Here is a 21,848-nt window from a genome sequence, read left to right as displayed (position 1 = left end):
GTGGCACCATCTCGGCTCACTACAACCTCCGCCTTCCAGGTTCAAGCGATTCTCCTGCCTCAGCCTCCCAAGTAGCTGGGATTACAGGTGCGCGCCACCACGCCCAGCTAATTTTTGTATTTTTAGTATATACGGAGTTTCACCTTGTTGGCCAGGCTGGTCTCAAATGCCTGACCTCAGGTGATCCGTCTGCTTCAGCCTCCCAAAGTGCTGGGATTACAGGTGTGAGCTCCCGCGCTGGGGCAGAGATTTTGGTCTTGTAATGAGGCCAAGGGTAAAGAGTGGTCGTTCTTCTGGTTTTGTGCACACAGAGGCAATGGGGTTCACTCCCTGGAGCATAAGATTTAAAGCAGGATGCTGCCTGTCTGCATTTTTTCAAGGTCCTGTGATCAGTGGATATGGCATTTTACAAAAGATTTATAGTGAAATGCTGCTTATCTTAATTTTTTCACTGTCCTGTGATGAGCAGGTAAGAAAAAAAAAAGAAGAAAGAAAAAGGGTGGGGGGAGGAATGCACTAGCGGGGTTGGGAGCCAAGTCCCTCCTCTGTCTCAGTAAGCGTCAGATGATGCTATCATATAATTTCGTGGGAAAACATAGGCCAAAGAAGTGAAAATCAGAAGGACTTATTCTTTGTGGTTCTAAAAAATCAGTTTCTGACAGCTGGCAGGCCTCAACTGCCAAGAGAAGGCCCTGGCGGCCACAGCTCATCCTCTCTGACCAAGCCTTAGCTGGGGATGGGCCGGCCTCCAGGCAGGCCTCCCACTGGCTGGATCCTGGGCCACACTGTGCAGAAGACAGCCCCCTAGAGACCTCGGGTGGGGCAGAAGCCCCCTCCCGTCACTGACGCCCTGCCGGTCTCTCCTGGGGTGCCCAGTGGGGAAGCACCACTCTCAGTCCAAACTCGGTCCCTCTGGCTCCCTCCTGCCCTTCGCCGTTCCTGCCATTCCCCACTGTGTCCTGAAGTTGAAATTTCTAAGAACGTCCCCAGCGCTCCGGTGTCAGCTCTGGGAAGTCTAAAGTTCAGGGCTTCGGGTAATTAAACCCAAGGCCTCTCAGTGGGCTCAGGGTAAACGACCTGGCGAACGTTCCTGCAGAGATGCTGGGAGGAAGCTGAGTCAGTCCACGTCTGTGTCAGGGTGGGGCTGAGGCCAGTGACCCTCTGGGGGTCAGGGCCCTTGCCCGCCTCTTCCTTCCCCGACCTCCACCTTAGAGGCAGCTGGCCCCTGAGACGCCGGCCTCACGACATTGTCCTTCCCAGGAACTGGACTTTAGGAGGCGGGGAGGCTGGAGGAGGACCCAGCTTGACTCTTGGGAGAGACTTTGAGGCGTTTGGGGACAGGAGTGGGGAGACCTCTGGGCACCCCTCAGGGACCGCTTCCCCTGCTTGTATGGCCTCACCAGCCTAGCGCAGGGGGCCCCTTCTCCCTTCCCAGAATCGACCCCCTGCGCCCTCCCCTGGGCTCTCTTCTCACTTCCTACAATCTCCACCCGCCCCAACACAGCCCCTCCCGCAGGCCCTTCTGGCGGCTCTCCACACCCCATGGCTTTCTGTCCAACCTGGTTTCTTAACCTCTCCGGACCTCAGCCTCCTTATCTGCAAAATGGGAATAAGGATACTACTTCCCCTGTAATGCGGTGGTAAAGTCTAAATGAGCGAAGGAACACACTGCGTGTCCTGCGGCCCCTGGGACACCAGACATGCTGACAGATGCTGGCTGCTGCTGCTCTGAGTTTATGCTTTCATCAACTACGCAACCAAATTCTAAGGAATCCTTTGTATGCGTCAGCTTCTGTGCCAGGAACCTAGAGGTTCCACCGTAGCACAGTACAAGATGCTGTGTTTGCCTTCAAAGAGATCTCAATCTGTTTGGAGAGAGAGAAAAGGGAAGCTATCAACCAATCAAATTGTTTGCAAGCCTATAATTCAGCAGGTTTTCAAGACCTGTCAAAATGCCCAGCAATCTCACTCTGCAGCTCGGACTCTCAGGCACGGCCTCCACTCGGCTGCATCTTCCGGCCCAGCGTGGGACTGGCTGAGCCCATCGTCCAGATGTGATGAACTGGGGTTTGGGAAACCCACACCGGCCTCATCTGGCTTTTCCAGCCCTGAGTCTCCCCACTGCGGGAGTGCCGGAGCCTGAGTTCCAGCAGGTTCTTCAGGGGCATCTGACCAGGGAGTACTGTGGTGAGGAGTGGGACTTCGTCCCCACCCCTACCCAGGGCAGGAGCTTTGTGGCGAGCCCACCCCACCCCAGAAGGTTCCTGGAAGGGCAGGGTGGACTCAAAAATCCTATAGGATGGGCCGGGCCAGGGGCAAGGGGTGGCCAAAGGCTCGTCTCCAAGAGGTGGGAGGGACCACACCTGGGGGCAGGGATGAGTCAGGCACAGGGAACTTCGCCAGCCTACAGGATCAAATTCCTCCAGGGTGAACTCTGAGATAGAAAAGTTGGCCCAGGAAGCTCAAGGAGGGACAGTGGCAGAGGGGAAGACTCTGCAACTCCGCTGGCCCCCGTCCCGGGCCCAGGCAAGGCCAGCAGCCCAGCAGTGCAGCAGGAGCCGCCCGCCCCGGGCCCACACCCGCCCGCCCCGCCTGCCCTTCCTCACCCTCGGTGCCAGCGGGATTGCTGGAGAGAAAGCAGCATGGAGCCGTGCAGGACCCAGATAAAGCTTGACCCCAGGTAAGTAAGGGCGGCGGGCCCTGGGCCAGTTGCTAAGCAGCGGCGGCCCCTGTCCCCCGCCTGTCCTCTCTCCTCCCAGAGCCCTTTGGCTGCCGCACTCAGAATGAGACAGGACTGAAAATGGTCTGGCTGCTGCTAGGTCCTCAGGGACAACGTGGGTTTGCGCCAGGGTGTGACACTTCAGGGCCTTGGCCTTGCCCCCCACCATGGGGAGAGAAAGATCCCAGAGCGGGGACTGTGGAAGGCGTTCCCAGAGGAAGTGGCAGCGGCCCTCAGTCGCAGGGGGCCGTCCCTCTGCAAGGACTCGCCTTCCTCTGGGACCCTGCTCTTCCTCTCTGGTCAGTGGTCAGTCCCTGGGCTGGGGGCCGTCCCTCTGCAAGGACTCGCCTTCCTCTGGGATCCTGCTCTTCCTCTCTGGTCAGTGGTCAGTCCCTGGGCTGGGGGCCGTCCCTCTGCAAGGACTCGCCTTCCTCTGGGATCCTGCTCTTCCTCTCTGGTCAGTGGTCAGTCCCTGGGCTGCGGCCCGACGAGCATGGAGAGAATCCACGGTGAGCTCTTCAGGCATCGCAGCCAGGCACGCCCCAGCTAGGTGGCAGCTTGTCTTACTCCCCTGCCTGGGCCAGTTCTCCACTCCCTCTAAGCAAAGGGCCCTGAGGCCGGGCACCTGTAATCCCAGCACTTTGGGAAGCTGAGGCAGGAGTCCAGCAGTTCAAGCCCAGTTCCAGTTTGAGTCCAGGAGTTCGAGACTAGTGTCTGAGCAACATGGCGAAATCCTGTCTACCAAAAATATACAAAATTAGTTGGGTGTGGTGGCGTGCACCTGTAGTCCCAGCTTACTCCGTGGGGACGGGGCCCGAATAGATCACTTGAGCCCGGGAGGTCAAGGCTGCTTGTGTGAGCCAAGACACACCACTGCACTCCAGCCTGGGCAACAGAGCAAGACCCTGTCTCAAAAAGAAAAAAAAAGGAAGAAAGAGGAAGGAAGGAAGGAAGGAAGGAAGGGAGAAAGGGAGGAAGGGAAGAAGGGAGGGAGGGAGGGACGGAAGAGAGAGAGAGAGAAAGAGGCCCTGAGGGCAACAGACAAAGTCCTGCGTTCAGGAGTGGTTGAGGGTCCAGTATGCACCCCTCCCCCTTCCCCCAGCCCCCACGGTTCTGAGCACAGGCTGGTGTCTCGCCAGATACACAGCAGATCTTCTGGAGGTGCTGAAGACCAATTACGGCATCCCCTCCGCCTGCTTCTCTCATCCACCCACAGCAGCCCAACTCCTGAGAGGTGAGTGGGGACCCTCCCCAGAGGGAACTGAGAGGAGGGAAACCAGGATTGCTGAGTGGAGCTGGGGAGGGGCGGCCCTGAGCTGGTCCACCTGGGCAGCCGGGAAGAAGAACTGGCCCGCTGGCTGTCATCGTGGTTAAGGCCTTGGAGAAGGGCAATGCCTCAAGGAGTCAGTGGGTCAAAAAGGTAGCATGAGAGCCTGGCTCCGGAGAGCAACCCTCATGCTGGGCCTCCACAAAACTGGCCTCAAAGCTCATTCACACTGGAGGCGCTGCGACCTGGGGCGCTGTTTCAGACCCCAGAGCCATCTGGGGACTCAAGGTGGTGCCCAAGTGGTCCAAGCCCCATCGGGTCTCCTGGAGGCCTGCAGGGCATCCGCCCTGGACGCATGGCATTCTAGAGGGTGGTTACTGTGGGTGACGAGCTTCATGGAGGTGAACCAGCTGGATTTGTTTTACGATCCAGCCTCCTCTCTGAAAGGATGCAGCCTTTTCTGAAAACGCTTCTCCTCACTGGGGCATTCTGTGGTTGGGTTTTGGTGTGTGTTTGTGGGTACTTGCCTCATTCCACCCCGGAGCTTTCAGGTAGACGGATGTGTTTATTGTAGTGGAGTCATTGGTTTGCAATAATAAGTCACACTTTTCCACTGAAGGGGAGGGCGTGGGGATCCCCAAGACTAGCTCAAGTTCAGTTGTTGGAAGAAATTCCTTGACTGGAAATTTTACCGTTGCGTTTTGTCACAGTTTCCTGAAAATAACTTGGGGGTGCTCCTGGTCGTCCATCTGCCGCTTTGATCCGTTGGATCCCACCCATTCTTTCACTTTAAGAAAAAACAAGTAATTGTTGCAGAGGTCTCTGTTTTGCAGCTTCCCTTTTGCAAGAAGCACTTTTTCCGAATAAAACAATAATTAAAAAAAAATAGGTGAACCTGCAAAAGTGTCCTCTCAGTGTTGGCCAACAAGATTCTGTCACTGAATTACTTTTCAAAGTGAAAGGTGTTGGCTGGGCGCGGTAGCTCACGCCTGTAATCCCAGCACTTTGGGAGGCCGAGGCAGGTGGATCACTTGAAGCCAGAAGTTTGAGACCCTCCTGGCCAAGATGGTGAAAACCCTGTCTCTACTACTAAAAATACAAAAGTTAGCCGAGCATGGTAGAGTAAGCCTGTAGTCCCAGCTACTCGGGAGGCTAAGGTAGGAGAATCTCTTGAACCCAGGAGGCGGAGCTTGCAGTGAGCTGAGATTGCACCACTGCACTCCAGCCTGAGTGACAGAGCGAGACTCCGTCTCAGAAAAAAAAAAAAAATAGTGAAAGGCATTAGCCAGGTGCGGTGGCTCCCACCTGTGATCCCAGCACTTTGGGGGGCCGAGGTGAGCTGATCACCTGAGGTCAGGAATTCGAGAACATCCTGGCCAACATGATGAAACCCCGTCTCTACTAAAAATACAGAAATTAGCTGGGCGTGGTGGCGTGCACCTGTAATCCCAGCTACTCAGGAGGCTGAGGCAGGAGAGTCACTTGAACTCGGGAGGTGGAGGTTGCAGTGAGCCGACATCATGCCATTGCACTCCAGCCTGGGCGACAGAGTGAGTGAGACGACGTCTCAAAAATAAAAAAAAGAAAAGAAAAGAAAAAGAAAGTGAAAGGCATAGGATGGGGCTCAGCTTATTCCCTGGACACCAAAAACGTTGAGAATCATGGCCCGAGCATGCTTAGAGAAAATGTGGCTCACGCCTGCATTTTATTTTGTTTTCCTGCTGCATATGGACTACCTGTGAAATGCTGGATAGAAGTCGATGTCTCTGTAGCGCATTTAATGCATTTCCCGGGCAACAGGAAACTCTCAGTATGTTTCCAACGCAGACGTGGGCGTGTCCTTGGGCTGTGCATGGCTTCATTTCAGATTATCTGAAGCAGAGCGGCTGCCAGAGTGTCCGGAGACGCCTGCTGGCCACTCTGCGGTTTGCGCAGCAGGCGGCTGCTACATCCAGTTCCAGGAACCTCCTGTTCAGACAGTGCAGCTGGCGGTACAAGCCTTCCCTTGCACAGCAGCTCTCCCCGCAGGGAACACTGGGCAGTGTCCGGAGACTGTTCCCGTGCCACACTGGAAGGTGCTACTGGCACCTTGTGGTCAGAGGCCAGGAAAGCTGCTAAACTCCTACAGCACACAGGACGAGCCCCCACAAAAAAGATGATTCGGGCCAACGTGTCAACAGTGCTCAGGTTGAGAAACCTTGTCTTACACAATGAAAACGGTTCTCACATTGCTTTCCTTCAAAATGTGCAAATAGAAACCCCAAGGCTGTTCAAAATAGGCCATTCTGAGTCTGCTAGTCCAGCAAGCCTTGCTGCAGGCAGAGTGGGGAGGATTTGGCCAGCGGCCCTCCCTCCGGGGACAGGGAAGCTGAGAGGATGAGTCGGGGGTGCCGCAGGCCCAGGGGAGTGAGGCCTGGCAGGATTCAAGGATCCTGGTGGAAGAACCGGGAACAATTGAGAGGGCTGGGCAGGTGAGGTGAGGCCTGATGCCTGCCGGGCTGGCAGAGGAGCTGTACTTTATCCCACAGAGAGAAGGAGCTGCTGAGGGCTCTGAGACTGGGAGTGGCTGGATGAAAGTAGGTGCTTCATGGCCATTAATTAGTAATCAGGATGGACAGCAGAGGAAGAGCCTTAAGAAGCAGGGATGTGGCCGGGCGCGGTGGCTCCTGCCTGTAATCCCAGCACTTTGGGAGACTGACGCAGGTGGATCATTTGAGGTCAAGAGTTCAAGATCAGCCTGGCCAAGATGGTGAAATCCCAACTCTACTGAAAATACAAAAATTAGCCAGGCATGGTGGCGGGTGCCTGTAATCCCAGCTACTTGGGTGGCTGAGGCAGGAGAATCGCTTGAACCTGGGAGGCAGAGGTTGCAGTGAGCCAAGATCACACCACTGGACTCTAGCCTGGGCAACAGAACAAGACTCCATCTCAGCAACAGCAGGAAATAGGCAGGGATGCAATGTGAAATGCATTGTTGCCCTGGCCCGGCATGTGGGAAAAGAGTCTGAGGCAGGGCAGTGGCAGGGACAGAAGAGGAAGTGTGGGAAACAGGCAATTCAGAGAAAGAGCAGGCAATCGAGTAAAGACCTCGGCATGTAGCTGCTGGTTCTGGGTAATGGTGATGGCACAGACAGAAAAGGAGAAGCAGGAAGACGTGCCTCTGGGAGGATGTGGCAAAACTTCCCTTCACTTCATTCGTAAACTCTGTTGTTCCTTTTTTTTTTTTTTTTTTTGAGACAGGGTCTCTCTCTATCACCCAGGCTGGAGGGCAGTGGTGTGAGCTTGGCTCACCCCCACCCTCCACTTGCTGGGCTCAGGTAATCCTCCCACCTCAGCCTCCCAAGTAGCGGGGACCACAGGCACATGTCACCAAGCCCGGCTAATTTTTGTGTTTTTTTTGTAGAGATGGAGTTCCTCCGTGTTACCCAGGCTGGTCTCGAACTTAAAATTAAATGCTAAGAAAACTATTTCAGGCCAGTTATGGTGGGCCATGCTGCAACCCCGGGAGGTCGAGGTTGCAGTGAGCTATGATTGCACCACCAGCCTCAGCCTTCGCAACAGACTGAAACCCTGTCTCAATTTAAAAAAATTAAAATAGAGAGAGAGAGAGAGAGAGAGAAAGCTATTATTCTGGAAGAACAATTGAATCTTTTTTTTTTTTTTAATCACGGCTCACTGCAGTGGGCTCAAGTGATCCTCCCACCTCATCCTCTCGAGTAGCTGGGACTGCAGGCACACATCACCATGCCTGGGCTAACTTTTAATTTTTGTAGAGAGAGAGTCTCACTTTGTTGCCCAGGTTGATCTCAAACTCCCCAGCTCAAGCAATCCTCCTGCCTCTCAGCCTCCCAAAGTGCTGGGATTACAGACGTGAACCGCTGTGCCCAGCCTTAAAACTACTTTTTATTGAACAAATACCACACGCCAGGTGCTTTGCTAAGAAGCTTAAGGAGAGGATAAGTAACTGTCTATGGTCATAGAGCTATGAGTAAGTGGCATTTTACTTTGAACTCAAGTGTCTGACTCCAGCACCCCATACTGTGCTCCTAACCTCCTGGAAGCAGATATGCAATCATGGAAATAATTTTTGGTTAGAAAGCGGGGATTACAGGTGATTACTCTTTTTTCAAATTTTTATTTAATGTTCCTGTTTTCATTCTTTTAAAAAGTAATCTTTGTTATTCTAGAGACAGTGGGAAATTTAATAGTTGCTGTAAGTATGATTATATTCAAAATGGTCAGCCAGACAAGCATTTCCCAAAGTCTCAGAAACTTAACCCCACGGAGTTCTTTATGGAAACAGAGTTCTGTAGGAAGTTAAGTATTGTGACCAGGCGCGGTGGCTCATGCCTGTAATCCCAGCACTTTGGGAGGCCAAGGCAGGTGGATCACATGAGGTCAGGAGATCGAGACCAGCCTGCCCAACATGGTGAAACCCTATCTCTACTTAAAATACAAAAATTAGCTGGGCATGGTGGTGGGTACCTGTAATCCCAGCTACTTGGGAGGCGGAGGCAGGAGAATTGCTTGAATCCATGAGTCGGAGGTTGCAGTGAGCTCAGATCACTCCACTGCACACCAGCCTGGTGACAGAGTGAGACTCCATCTCAAAAAAAAAGTTAAAGTTAAGTTTTGTAAAAGGTGCATTCTAGACCCTCCTTTTGGAAATTTACAATGTAAATTAGCAGATTAAAAATTTCAGTGTGCTCTGCGGGAATCATCATATTTAACTTTAATGCATTTCCAAAAATTCTTCAGCCGTGGAATACTTTTGTCCCATAGTATCCATTTAGATGCACTTTTGGGGAAATTGAGTTCCACCAGAAAAGAAGAGGCCATCTCCTAAGAAGACGGTTTGACGGACAACCCCGGTACCGGACTACGGATGCTAAGGAACTCTGCCTTTCCTCTCAGAGTACCAGAGGCAACAGTTAGAGGACACTGCAAAACCTTTTGTGTTGAACAGTCAGAATCTGCCCCACCCTCACCTTCATAAATGGAACAGCCCTCCCAGGTTGCCTTTGATCATCTCTCCCATATCCACGAGTGCACACACCTGCAGTCACTGTGTGTCGTGGTTAATAGGAGTGTGGGCTTTCCCTGTGCTTCAGTCTCCGCTCCTTTACTTCCAGGTTGTGTGACCCAGGGCGAGGTGCTTCCTTCTCTGGGCCTCGTTTCCTGAAAAAGTCTATCAAATGGGGATGATGACAGGAATTCTCACAGGCTATTTCTTTCATTCAACAAATAGTTACAGAGCCGTTACTGCTCCAGGCGTTTGAGAACAGAGCACAAGCTTGACAAGGTCCCTGCCTCCGTGGAGTTTGCACCACAAGGTGGAGAGCCAGCAATAAGCGAGTGAACAGCTATGTAAATACAAATAGCCCTGATGTGGGGGAAGGAGGATGAAACGTCACCCGCAATGGAGATTTTCACGGAGCAGGGGGCAGTTAGGGAAATGAAGACTGGGAAAGACTGGGTTGGTGGGCGTGTGAAAGGGCAGTTTTTACGCTCTCCAAGGGCTGATGAACACGTGAGGCTGGGGGTAAGAGAGGCTCTAGCAATGGCCCCTGCTTTCCCAACCATGGAACACTGGTTTTGGAAAACCACCTGCATTAATTTTGGCGTTTTCCTGTCTGGACTTTGCCTATCATCTGAATTTTTTTAAATTAAACATTTCTTTTTTTTTTTTTTTTTTTTTTTTTTTGAGACGGAGTCTTGCTCTGCCGCCCAGACTGGAGTGCAGTGGCCGGCTCTCAGCTCACTGCAAGCTCCGCCTCCCGGGTTCACGCCATTCTCCTGTCTCAGCCTCCCGAGTAGCTGGGACCACAGGCGCCCGCCTCGTCGCCCGGCTAGTTTTTTGTATTTTTTGTAGTAGAGACGGGGTTTCACCGTATTAGCCAGGATGGTCTCGATCTCCTGACCTCGTGATCCGCCCGTCTCGGCCTCCCAAAGTGCTGGGATTACAGGCTTGAGCCACCGCGCCCGGCTAAATTAAACATTTCTATTATAAAAATCATTCAGGTTTAGTTTAACAAAAAAAGAAAATACAGAACAGTAAAAAGAGAAAAAAGCATCTACAGTCTCACCCAGAGACAGGCACGGCAAATATCTTAGTGTAATTTCCTTTTTTTTTTTTTTGAAACAGAGTCTGGCTCTGTTGCCCAGGCTGGAGTGCAGTGGTGTGATCTCAGCTCACTGCAACCTCCACCTCCCAGTTCAAGCAATTCTTCTGCCTCAGCCTCTCAGAGTAGCTGGGATTACAGGCACACGCCACCACACCTGACTAATTTGTATTTTTGGTAGAGATGGGGTTCCACCATGTTGGCCAGACTGGTCTTGAACCCCTGACCTCAGGTGACCCACCCACCTCGGCCTCCCAAAGTGCTGGGATTACAGGGCATGAGCTCTGTAATCCTGGCCCTTTCTCTATGCTTTATTTAACATTTGTAGAAATCATATTATTTCTATAATTTTATGTTCTGTTTTTGTAAGCACAACACAAAATAAATTTTTCACATCATTGTATATTTGGAAAAATATGTTCTTTTCCAAAAAAAGGTTTATTTTTGTTATAAGATACATATTCATTATAGAATAATTGGAAAAGAAAGACACTAGGGATTTTCACACACGGAGAAAAGGCCGTGTGAGGACACAGTAGAAATGTGGTTGTTGGCAGGGTGCGGAGGACACAGTAGAAACGTGGTTGTCGGCTGGGCGCGGAGGCTCACGCCTGTGATCCCAGTTAACAATGGGATTTCTCTACAATGGTTCATTATTTAATATTTAGGCCGGGCGCGGAGGCTCACGCCTGTGATCCCAGTTAACAATGGGATTTCTCTACGATGGTTCATTATTTAATATTTAGGCCGGGCGCGGAGGCTCACGCCTGTGATCCCAGTTAACAATGGGATTTCTCTACAATGGTTTATTATTTAATATTTAGGCCGGGCGCGGAGGCTCACGCCTGTGATCCCAGTTAACAATGGGATTTCTCTATGATGGTTTATTATTTAATGTTTAGGCCGGGCGCGGAGGCTCACGCCTGTGATCCCAGCACTTTGGGAGGCCGAGGCGGGCGGATCAGTTGAGGTTGGGAGATCAAGACCAGCCTGGCCAACATGGCGAAAACCGTCTCCACTAGCTGGGCGGGTGCCTGTAATCCCAGCTACTTGGAAGGCTGAGGCAGGAGAATCACTTAAACCTGGGAGGTGGAGGGTGCAGTGAGCTGAGATCAGGCCACTGCACTCCAGCCTGGGTGACAAGAGTGAAACTTCGTTGAAAGAAAGAAGAGAAGGGGAGGAGAGGTCAAGGGAGGGGAGGGGAGGGGAGGGGAGGGAGGAAGGTAGTGGGAAGGGGAGCGGAGGGGAGGGGAGTTGTCTGCAAGTGGAGGAAAGAGGCCTCAGGAGAAATCAAACCTGCTGACATCTTGATCTTGAACTTCTCGCCTCCAAAACTGTGAGAAAATAAATTTAAGTTGTTTAATTAAAAAAAACAAAGAATACTCAGAAAAGATAGAAAAAAGTAAGAAGATAGAAAAGAAGACACAGATCATCTGTAGCCCCATCACCCAAACATAAGCATTGCTAACTTTTTTCAGTATTATAGACATTTTCCTCTTCTTGTTTTTTGTTTGTTTGAGACAGGGTCTCGCTCTGTCACCCAGGCTGGAAGGCAGTGGTGTGATCTTGGCTCACTGCAGCCTCCACCTCTCCCCGAGTAGCTGGGACCACAGGCAGGCGCCACCACACCCGGGTAATTTCTGTGTTTTTAGTAGAGGTGGGGTTTTGCTGTGTTGGCCAGGCTGGTCTCGGACTCCTGGCCTCAAGTGATCTGCCCACCTCAGCTTCCCGAAGTGCTGGGACTACAGGTGTGAGCCACCGCGCCCGGCCGAGGAGCCGCGTATTTTTTGACAGATTCACCCCTAGTCCTGGTTGGTCCTGTGGTGCCACCAGGTGCGACTGACCGAGACAACAGCTCAAGTCTGTCCCGTGGCCACCTTTCTCCCTGTTTTGGTTTCAGCAGTCATATTGCTCCCACTGAGCTGCCTTCATGATCCTTAGTCACCAAAACACAGCACACTAGCCAATCCCTTCCTCATGCTCGCCCCGCAAGGCAACAGGACAATGACTGGCATCTGGCAGTTTTCTACCTTTCTTCCTCTTATCTAGCCAGATAGGAGGTGCAAAGGAGGGTCCAATAACTAGAAAAGACACTTAAATGACCACAGGGTCACTAAGGACCTAGAACCCTTTCTTTAAAACTAACGGCTGCATTAATGAATCACGTTTGTTCGGAAACACATATTGCGACTATATTCATTTTTTTTCTGTTAGCAACGGTGAGGCCAGATGAGGTCTATCAGTATTTGTCAAAGTGTTGGCCATCCTCTGACCACTATCAGGTGAGCTTGCTAAAAATGCAGATTACTGGGCCCATTTCAGATCTGTTGACACACACGTCTGAAGGTAAGCCCTGGGCAGCTAGCTTTTTTTTTTTTTTTGAGACAGAGTCTCGCTCTGTCGCCCAGGCTGGAGTGCAGTGGCCGGATCTCGGCTCACTGCAAGCTCCGCCTTCCGGGTTCACACCATTCTCTTGCCTCAGCCTCCCAAGTAGCTGGGACTACAGGCGCCCCCACCACACCCGGCCAATTTTTTGTATTTTTAGTAGAGACGGGGTTTCACCATGTTAGCCAGGATGGTCTCGATCTCCTGACCTCGTGATCTGCCCGCCTCGGCCTCCCAAAGTGCTGGGATTACAGGTGTGAGCCACCGCGCCTAGCCAGCTAGCTGCTTTTTAACAACTCCCAAAATGATTGCAATATCCATGGAAGTTTGAGAACCAATGGACTATATTTCATGTAAGACCAAGCATGAGGCCAGCTTGGGTCAGGTGTCCTTGGGGTTTTTATTTATATCCATTTCTCTTTTGTTGAAGTTCCCCCTGGTCTAGTGCGGTGGCTCACACCTGTAATCCCAGCACTTTGGGAAGCCAGGGTGGGGGGACTGCTTAAGCCCAGGAGTTTGAGACCAGTCTGGGCAACGTAGTGAGACCCCGTCTCTACAGAAAATCATAAAAATTAGCCAGCCGTGGTGGTGGTGAACGCCTGTAGTCCCAGACTACTTGGGAGGCTGAGGTTGGAGGATGGTTTGAACCCGGAAGGTCAAGGTTGCAGTGAGCTATGATCGCACCACTGCCCTCCAGCCTGGGCGGCAGAGTGAGACCCTGTCCTCCCCATAAAAAAGTACCTCCTGATGTCTTGGTTTCACCATATAATTATGGTGAAATCAACTTAAATATCAACTTAAAATCAAAGCTCTGGAATGTCCCATAAATTACATTCTGCTTCAATTATGTTAATTGATCTACATTTGCTAGTGTAACACCTGGCACTGGAGATAGAAAAGTGAATTGGGGTCAGGCACGGGGGCTCAGGCCTGTAATTCCAGCACTTTGTGGGGCCAAGGCGAGTGGATCACTTGAGGTCAGGAGTTCGGGACCATCCTGGCCAACATGGAGAAAACCATCTCTATTAAAAATACAAAAATTAGCCAGGTGTAGTGGCGGGCATCTGTAACCCCAGCTACTTGGCAGCTGAGGCAGGAGAATTGCTTAAACCCAGGAGGCGGAGGTTGCAGCGAGCCGATTTTGCACCACTGCACTCCAGCCTGGGTGACACAGCAAGTCTCCATCTAAAAAAAAAAGTCTAAAAAACCATCATTCCTGTGCACGGGTAGGAGCCTAGATCCAGTAAGGCCACTTCGATCCGAGGGAACAAGCCCACACCTCCCGCTCAGTCCCGGTCGTCAGCTCTCTGCCTTCTCCTCCTCTAGCCCTGGGCCCTGTGGAACTTGCCCTCACCAGCATCATGACCTTGATGGTGCTGGGCTCCATTGCCATCTTCCTGGAGGATGCCGTCTACCTGTACAAGAACACCCGTTGCCCCATCAAGAGGCGGACTCTGCTCTGGAATAGCTCAGCACCCACGGTGAGGCCCTGGGGCTGCCCTGCGGGGGGAACTGAAAAGAAGGCAGAGACCAATGTGAGAATTCCTCGAAACTCAGCAAGTCACTTCAGCAAAGAGTTTCCTGCCACTACCCGCTGAGGGCGGAGGTTTGCAATCTGATCTCCCCTTGCAGTAAGGATCCTCCGCTTGGAAGGCTGTGGGATGCAGTGTTTGAATTCAAAGGGCTGCGGAGACAGCTGGAGACCTGCTCAGCCCACCAGCGGCCTCACTCACTGCTCCCTGCCACAGTACTGCTATTAAAAGAGCTTCCTTCCTGTAGGGGCAGGCTGTGGTTCCTGTGTGGGGAGTCTCATTCCACAGGGTCACCCTCAGCTCCATCCTTATGTCGAGGCTTTTGAAACGCCCTCCCCCAGCCATTACGCAGGTCCTTGGTTTGCTTGATTTAATTAGTTCTTCTGGCTGGCAACGTTTAAGGAACGCTGCCTCAAACGTATAGGCTTTGCCTTCTGTGCCCTTGCCACAAAAGGTTTCAGCAGCCTCAGCGGTCTCCCTCCCACCCTCACCTGCTCCTGCCCCTTCTGAACAGGTGGTGTCTGTGTTCTGCTGCTTTGGCCTCTGGATCCCTCGTTCCCTGTTTCTGGTGGAAATGGCCATCGCCGCGTGAGTGCCCTGCCTCACTCCCCCTCCGAGGGCCCCTCTGCTCCCGCTCACCAGGACTCCAGAGTCCATGTCCTTGATCCCAGCTGACCACCTGTCTGGCCCTTCCCAAACTCTGCTAGTTCGGGGTCTGGCACTCCTGGTTCTGCTCAGGGAATGCCTCGCTTTCACATCTGGCGCATTCCTCAGCCAGCCCCGTTGTTCCCACAGTCTGAAATTCCCCTTCTCCCCGTCCTGTTCCGGCTCCTCTCCCTGGCTCCTCTTGGGGAACACACCCAGAATGCCCAGCCCTACCTCTTCCCCTCGGTAGGCCCCGCCTGTGCCTGCCGCCTTTCCCTCTGGCAGCAAAGGGGTGTCCCTGCAGCGTGCCCCCACCTGGTAGGCCCCCTTCTCTCCCCACCCCAGGTTTTATGCCGTGTGCTTTTACCTGCTGATGCTGGTCATGGTGGAAGGCTTTGGGGGGAAGGAGGCAGTGCTGAGGACGCTGAGGGACACCCCGATGATGGTCCACACAGGCCCCTGCTGCTGCTGCTGCCCCTGCTGTCCGCGGCTGCTGCTCACCAGGTGAGGCAGGGCCAAGGTGCCTCCTCCAGGAGCTGGGGAGCCTCTTCTGGCCCCTTCCCAGGAGCCTCTTCTGGCCCCCTAGCCCTCTTCAAGGCTCTGGGAATTAGGCGTGAATGGGCCAAAGCCAGTGACGGAAGGGTGGGCATCCCACAGCCAGGACTCAGGGGCACCAACCTCAGGGGACGGGAGCAGAGGAAAGAGAGCTCCTAAATTCTCATCACTGAACTTAACTGCACCCTGCAAGCCTTAGCCACACAGAGAAAACTGGACTTGGGGCCATTCACTTGCTTGCCCCTTCTGCCCACTTTGGTGAATGAGGTTGAGGTCACACTCCCAGACCTCACTCCGAAGACAGCATTCTGGTCTGGAGGTGAGCGGGAGACTAAGAGGGTTCCCAGCACTCTCAACATTCTGGTGTTTTCCTCCATCTCCACCCACTTAACCTGGTTGGTGTTTATGGTGGCAGCCAAGCCTCAGTGCAGGAGCCCAGTGAGGAGCGGGGGGGTCTTCCTGGGCCAGCTGGTTTGTGGCCTGTGTTCCTAACCCTCTTCCCCACGCAGGAAGAAGCTTCAGATGCTGATGCTGGGTCCTTTCCAATACGCCTTCCTGAAGATAACGCTGAGCCTGGTGGGCCTGTTCCTCATCCCCGACGACATCTATGACCCAGCAGACGTAAGCCGGGAGTGAGGGGCAGCACAGCCCAAGGCTCATCTAATACCTCTGTGTTCTAAAAGGAATAGCCAGAGCCAACACCCCTTGACAGAGGGCCCCAGAAAAGGGTGGCTGTGGGAACACAGAGGCTCAGGGACTCTGCCAGGGAGAGGAAAGAACTGCAATAGGCCCAGGCTCTGAGGCTTTGCTCATTACCTTTCCTGCCATGGGAGAGGAGAGATCCAAGGAAGCACCAGGTGCCGTGACACATGCCTGTAATCCCAATGGCTCACGAGGCCGAGGTGGGAGGACTGCTCAAGAGTGAGAGTTCAAGACCAGCCTGGGCAATATAGCGAGACCCTTTTTCTAAAATTAGACTGGGCATGGTGGTTCATACCTGTAATCCCTGCACTTTGGGAGGCTGAGGCGGGAGGATCACTTGAAGCCAGGAGTTTGAGACCAGCTTCGACAACATAGTGAGATCTCCTCTCTCTCTCTTTTTTTTTTTTTTTTTGAGATAGAGTTTCTCTTCTGTTGCCCAGGCTGGAGTGCAATAGCACGATCCCAGGTCACTGCAGCCTCCACCTCCTGGGTTCAAGCAATTCTCCTGCCTCAGCCTTCCGAGTAGCTAGGATTACAGGCATGCACCACCATGCCCTGCTAATTTTGTATTTTTAGTAGAGACGGGGTTTCACCGTGTTAGTCAGGATGACCTCGATCTCCTGACCTCAGGTGATCCGCCCGCCTCTGCCTCCCAAAGTGCTGGGATTATAGGCGTGAGCCACCACGCCTGGCCCAGCTCTATTATTTAAAAAAACAAAACAAAAGTTAGCTGGGAATGGTGGTGTGCACCTGTAGTCCCAGCTACTCAGGAGCCTGAGGCTAGTGGACCACTGGAGCCAGGAGTGTGACGCTGCAGTGAGCTATGATTGCACCACTGCAATCAGCTCGGTGACAGAGTGACACCATCTCTTAAAAAGAAAGAGAGAGGGAGAGAAAGCTTGCCTGCCTCACTGACTACTTTCTGTTGCCACCAGATTTCTGAGACGAGCACAGCTCTGTGGATCAACACTTTCCTCGGCGTGTCCACACTGCTGGCTCTCTGGTGCCTGGGCATCCTTTCCCGGCAAGCCAGGCTCCACCTGGGTGAGCAGAGCATGGGAGCCAAATTTGCTCTGTTCCAGGTAACTGCGCCCTGGGGGAGAAAAGATGTTTCATAACAGACCTACGCATGGTTGGGGTTAGGAGGTGAGACCAACAAAGGCTAAAAGTGAGCCCAGGCATTTTTTTCATAAGTCTCAGATCTCCCAAGAAATTTGGAAAATGCTTCCTGTGCTTCCCGCTTTTTGTCTTTCTGTGCTGGAATTGTTTCCCAGGGCTGCCGTGACAAAATACCACAAACCAGGCGGCTTGAAACAACAGACGTCTTGTCTCATGTGCTGCAGGCTAGAAGCCCACAGTCAAGGAGCCCGCAGGGCCCTGCTCCCGTTGAGCCCTGCGGGGGTCTCCAGCCTCTCTTGTTTCCGGTGGTTCCCAGCAGAGTCCTGGGCGACCCTTGACCAGCATTTGTGTCGCTCCAGTTTTTGCCTCCATTGTCTCATGACATTCTCCCCATGTGTTTCTGTGTGTCTTCTTTTTTTTTTTTTGAGACGGAGTCTCGCTCTGTCGCCCTGGCTGGAGTGCAGTGGCCGGATCTCAGCTCACTGCAAGCTCCGCCTCCCGGGTTTACGCCATTCTCCTGCCTCAGCCTCCCGAGTAGCTGGGACTACAGGCGCCTGCCACCTCGCCCGGCTAGTTTTTTGTATTTTTAGTAGAGACGGGGTTTCAGTGTTAGCCAGGATGGTCTCGATCTCGTGACCTCGTGATCCGCCCGTCTTGGCCTCCCACAGTGCTGGGATTACAGGCTTGAGCCACCGCGCCCGGCCTCTGTGTGTCTTCTTTTTTTTTGGAAACAGAATCCGGAATCTTGCTCTGTTGCCCAGGCTGGAGTGCAGTGGTGGGATCCTGGGTTAGGCAATTCTGCTGCCTCAGCGTCCCGAGGAGCTGGGATTACAGGCATGCACCACCACACCCAGCGAATTTTGTATTTTTAGTAGAGACAGGGTTTCACTATGTTGGCCAGGCTGGTCTCACACTCCTGACCCCAGGTGATCCACCCGCCTTGGCTTCCCAAAGTGTTGGGATTACAGGCGTGAGCCACGGCACCCGCCCGTATCATCTATTTTTCGGACACCGGTCAAATTGGATTAAGGGCCCACCCTATTCCATTACCACCTCATCTTAACCAATTACACGTGAAACAAACTGTTCTTAAGTAAGGTCACAAGTACTTGGGGGCAAAGACTTCAACACCGCGTTCTGGGGGACACAGTTTCACCTATAACACGTATGTTAACCAACCTTACATTTGTCTACCCGTGCTTCTTCCTTTCCTTTTCTACCTATGACTTTCTAAAATCCTATAATCCATCAACACCAGCAGCAGCACCAGCATAGCTACAGGAACTACCCACACCACCTGCGAGGCACTTTCACACATTACACTTAAATGTTCACAACCCTGGGAGTCATTATTATTCCCATTTCACAAAGGAAGAAACAGACCCAGAGATGTTCTTGCTCAAAGGCACATAAGGGATGGGGCTAGAATTTACACCCAGGTATGTCTGACTCCTGCACACATCTGTCTTCTCCTTACCCTGACCTTCATCTTCACACCGCTTCTGGAAATTCTCTCAAAGGCATGTTTGCCCGCCTCCTACGCGCTGCATTCTCTAACCCCAAAGATGACTTTTCCACCAAATGTCATGACTTCTAACCCAGTCTTGTTCTCCTTCTCTCTCCATCCTGTCTCCTTGCTGGTCTTCTACTCCCAAGGCATAATGACTGCCCTACACTTAACAGAGTGAATTCACATACATTCTCATTTCATCTATGCAGATGCCTCCCAAATGTGAACTTCCAGGCACATAGTAGGTAGAATGGAAGACGCTATGGGAACAGAGAGAGAAGTCCCCGGAAAGAGTCAGGGATTGAAGGGGCAGAAAGGTTCTGGGTCCCAGATGTACTTGAGACCAGGCCCTGTGATGGACGAGCCTACCCATGGTTAATGTGGGGCAGCCTGGGCGAGCCACGCCAGCCTCGAAGAAGCTGAGGCTCCCACACAGCGTACTCAGGGAGGGCAACACTAAGATAAACCGTGCTTCCAGGGCCCCTGGACGGTGAACTTCTTCTTCTTCTCATCTTTCGCCTTCTTTCTTTATTGTGGTGAAATCTTGATAAAATTTGCCCTGTTAATGGTTCTGAAGTGTAAGGTTCTGTGGCATTAAGTACATTCACATCGTTGCACTACCATTACCACCATCCATCTCCAGAACTGACATTTCCCCAGCGGAAACCCGGCACCCACGAAACATGTTCCCCACTGCCCTCTCCCCGCAGTCCCTGGCATGGCAGAGTTTTCAAAGGGCATTTTCATGGTGAATTGTCCATTATTCTAGAGCAGGGACCTCAGGCACGTGAGCTAGATGGAATGACTTCTCTAATCACCCATCTTTTTATCCAGTAAGTGCTCACTGGTAGCCAAGCCTGAGAAAGGGAATTAAAAATGAGTTCTCGGCCGGGCGCGGTGGCTCAAGCCTGTAATCCCAGCACTTTGGGAGGCCGAGACGGGCAGATCACGAGGTCAGGAGATCGAGACCATCCTGGCGAACACGGTGAAACCCCGTCTCTACTAAAAATACAAAAAACTAGCCGGGCGAGGTGGCGGGCGCCTGTAGTCCCAGCTACTCGGGAGGCTGAGGCAGGAGAATGGCGGGAACCCGGGAGGTGGAGCTTGCAGTGAGCCGAGATCCGGCCACTGCACTCCAGTCCGGGCGACAGAGCGAGACTCCACCTCAAAAAAAAAAAAAAAAAAATGAGTTCTTGTATCTTGTCAGAAACTCCAATAAAATATTGGGTAGAAAATGAGAACGTCATTTGCCTGAAGATGAAAATCCCACAGATTTTTAATGAAGTGACAGCATCAACCCTCTGTGACTGCACAGATCTGGTGGTGGGTGGAATCTGCCGGTGGAAGGGCCAGGCCCAGCAGTGGGCGCAGTGGGCTGGCTGCGTGCTGTGCCGTGAGAGCAGGCCTAGCTCACCCTTGCCTCTCTATGTTCCGCAGGTTCTCCTCATCCTGACTGCCCTACAGCCCGCCATCTTCTCAGTCTTGGCCAACGGCGGGCAGATTGCTTGTTCGCCTCCCTTTTCCTCTAAAACCAGGTCTCAAGGTGAGCACGTGAAGGCTCCTATCCCATCGTGGGATGGATGAGACGGGGAGAGTCAGGAAAGAAAGGGCCTCAGAACAGACATTAGGCCGGCCTGACTTCTGCTCAGTGTTCAGAAGGGATCTCCGGGGAATGCCAACGATGGCTTTGAGGGAAGGATGGCCTCTCTGATCACACAGGAGAAGGGAAACCCCACAGCTTGAGGCCAGCCCTGAGGGCCAACCAGGAAGCCACGGGTTCAGTCCTCAGCTCCCGGGAGAGGAATGGGTGTGGTTAAAACACAGAGGCCCATGTTGATGGAACACACAGAAGAAATGGACTTCAGTGCTAGCCTCACAGCACAGAAGCAGACAGCCCAGTTCTGGTTCTGGCTCTACCATTAACCCGATGTTATTTATGACAATTTTGTATCCCTAAGTCCTAGTTTGGGGATCAACTGGAGAAAGTGTTGCTCAACTCCTCTGCCAGGGCTGCTAGTAAAATACCACCTGTGACCCAGCATAACGTACCTTGTATTTCACCCCACACTGCAGTGATGAATTGCCACCTCCTCATCCTGGAGACCTTCCTAATGACCGTGCTGACACGAATGTACTACCGAAGGAAAGACTACAAGGTTGGGTACGAAACTTTCTCTTCTCTAGACCCGGACTTGAACCTCCAAGCCTAAGGTGGATGGCTTGGATGGTGGAAGGATGCTGTACTCATTAGAATATAAGATTTCTGTACTGTCCCTCAACCTTGACCAAACGGGAAGCATTCCGCTTGTTAACACAAGCTGGCAGATTACATTTGACTCCACAGATGAAGGTGAACAATGTGTAGGATAAAATTGTATCTTGCCTGGGGAAGGCGTTTTAAGTTTTGTAATAAACGAGATGACGTCTGAAAATGTGTAAATGGGCACACTGCCTCTGTCCATGTCACTATTAGCCCTTCCAGGTGGTGTACTGCTGGCTGTGTGTGGCAGCTCATGCCTGCTACCCCAGCACTTTGGGAGCCTGAGGCGGGAGGATCGCTTGAGCCCAGGAGGTTGAGGCTGCCGTGAGCGACGGTTGTGCCGTACACTCCAGCCTGGGTGATACAGCCAGACCCTGTCTCTGGAAAAAAAAAATAAAAGAAAGCTTACTGAGCTTTCCTAAGGCAGGTGAAAAGAAGAGTATATAGTATTGTGTCTGGTATAAGAAAAGGAGAACTTGGTGAGGCAAAATAGTAGCAGCCCAAAGTCCTGAAGAAGCCAGGAGCCTCTGGAGAACAGATGGAAGGTGACCTTTCCCTGACAGATGTGCTACTAGAGCACCAAGCCCACGGGGCCCTGGGGTCTGGGGCAGCCTTGCTTTGTGGGACAATGGCTTTTGAGTCTTCGGTGACAAGCTACAAAAGGAATTTCCTGATGCTGTGGTCATGGAGCTTGATTTCTGAGGAGAGAATCAGCATGTGGAAGCAAACGCACCGAGAGTCCAAGTAAAAGTCCCAAATCCATGAAACGCACCATACAGGTCAAAACACAGCATAGGGCCGGGCGCGCTGGCTCACACCTGTAATCCCAGCACTTTGGGAGGCCGAGGCGGGTGGATCACCTGAGGTCAGGAATTCGAGACCAGCCTAATCAACATGGAGAAACCCCGTCTCTACTAAAAACACAAAATTAGCCGGGCGTGGTGGCGCATGTCTGTAATCCCAGCTACTCGGGAGGCTGAGGCAGGAGAATCACTTGAACCCGGGAGGCAAAGGTTGCAGTGAGCCGAGATC

The 21,848-nt window shown here is 52.4% G+C and overlaps 1 protein-coding gene across 2 annotated transcripts; it reads left to right on the top strand.

The window, feature by feature from the left end:
• Positions 1-2,557: 2,557 nt before the first annotated feature.
• On the top strand, positions 2,558-20,996 carry SLC51A (solute carrier family 51 subunit alpha). 2 transcript variants are annotated; one of them, XM_033213212.1, is made up of 9 exons: positions 2,558-2,680; positions 3,859-3,953; positions 13,820-13,974; positions 14,540-14,613; positions 15,016-15,174; positions 15,735-15,846; positions 16,863-17,009; positions 19,994-20,099; positions 20,630-20,996. In XM_033213212.1, exons 1-9 carry the CDS (start codon positions 2,643-2,645, stop codon positions 20,764-20,766), a joined length of 1,023 nt encoding a protein of 340 aa, XP_033069103.1. In that variant the 5' UTR covers positions 2,558-2,642; the 3' UTR covers positions 20,767-20,996. The 2 variants fall into 2 exon arrangements, with proteins under 2 accessions (XP_033069103.1, XP_033069104.1); XM_033213213.1 differs by lacking the exon at positions 16,863-17,009 and having other exon boundaries at positions 20,630-20,988.
• The last annotated feature ends 852 nt before the right edge of the window (positions 20,997-21,848 follow it).

The sequence above is a fragment of the Trachypithecus francoisi genome, unplaced genomic scaffold (genome assembly GCF_009764315.1).
Source record: "Trachypithecus francoisi isolate TF-2019V2 unplaced genomic scaffold, Tfra_2.0 Lachesis_group0, whole genome shotgun sequence".
NCBI lineage: Eukaryota > Metazoa > Chordata > Mammalia > Primates > Cercopithecidae > Trachypithecus > Trachypithecus francoisi.
The sequence above is the reverse complement of the archived record's forward strand: the minus strand, read 5'-3'. Positions and strand labels throughout refer to the sequence as shown.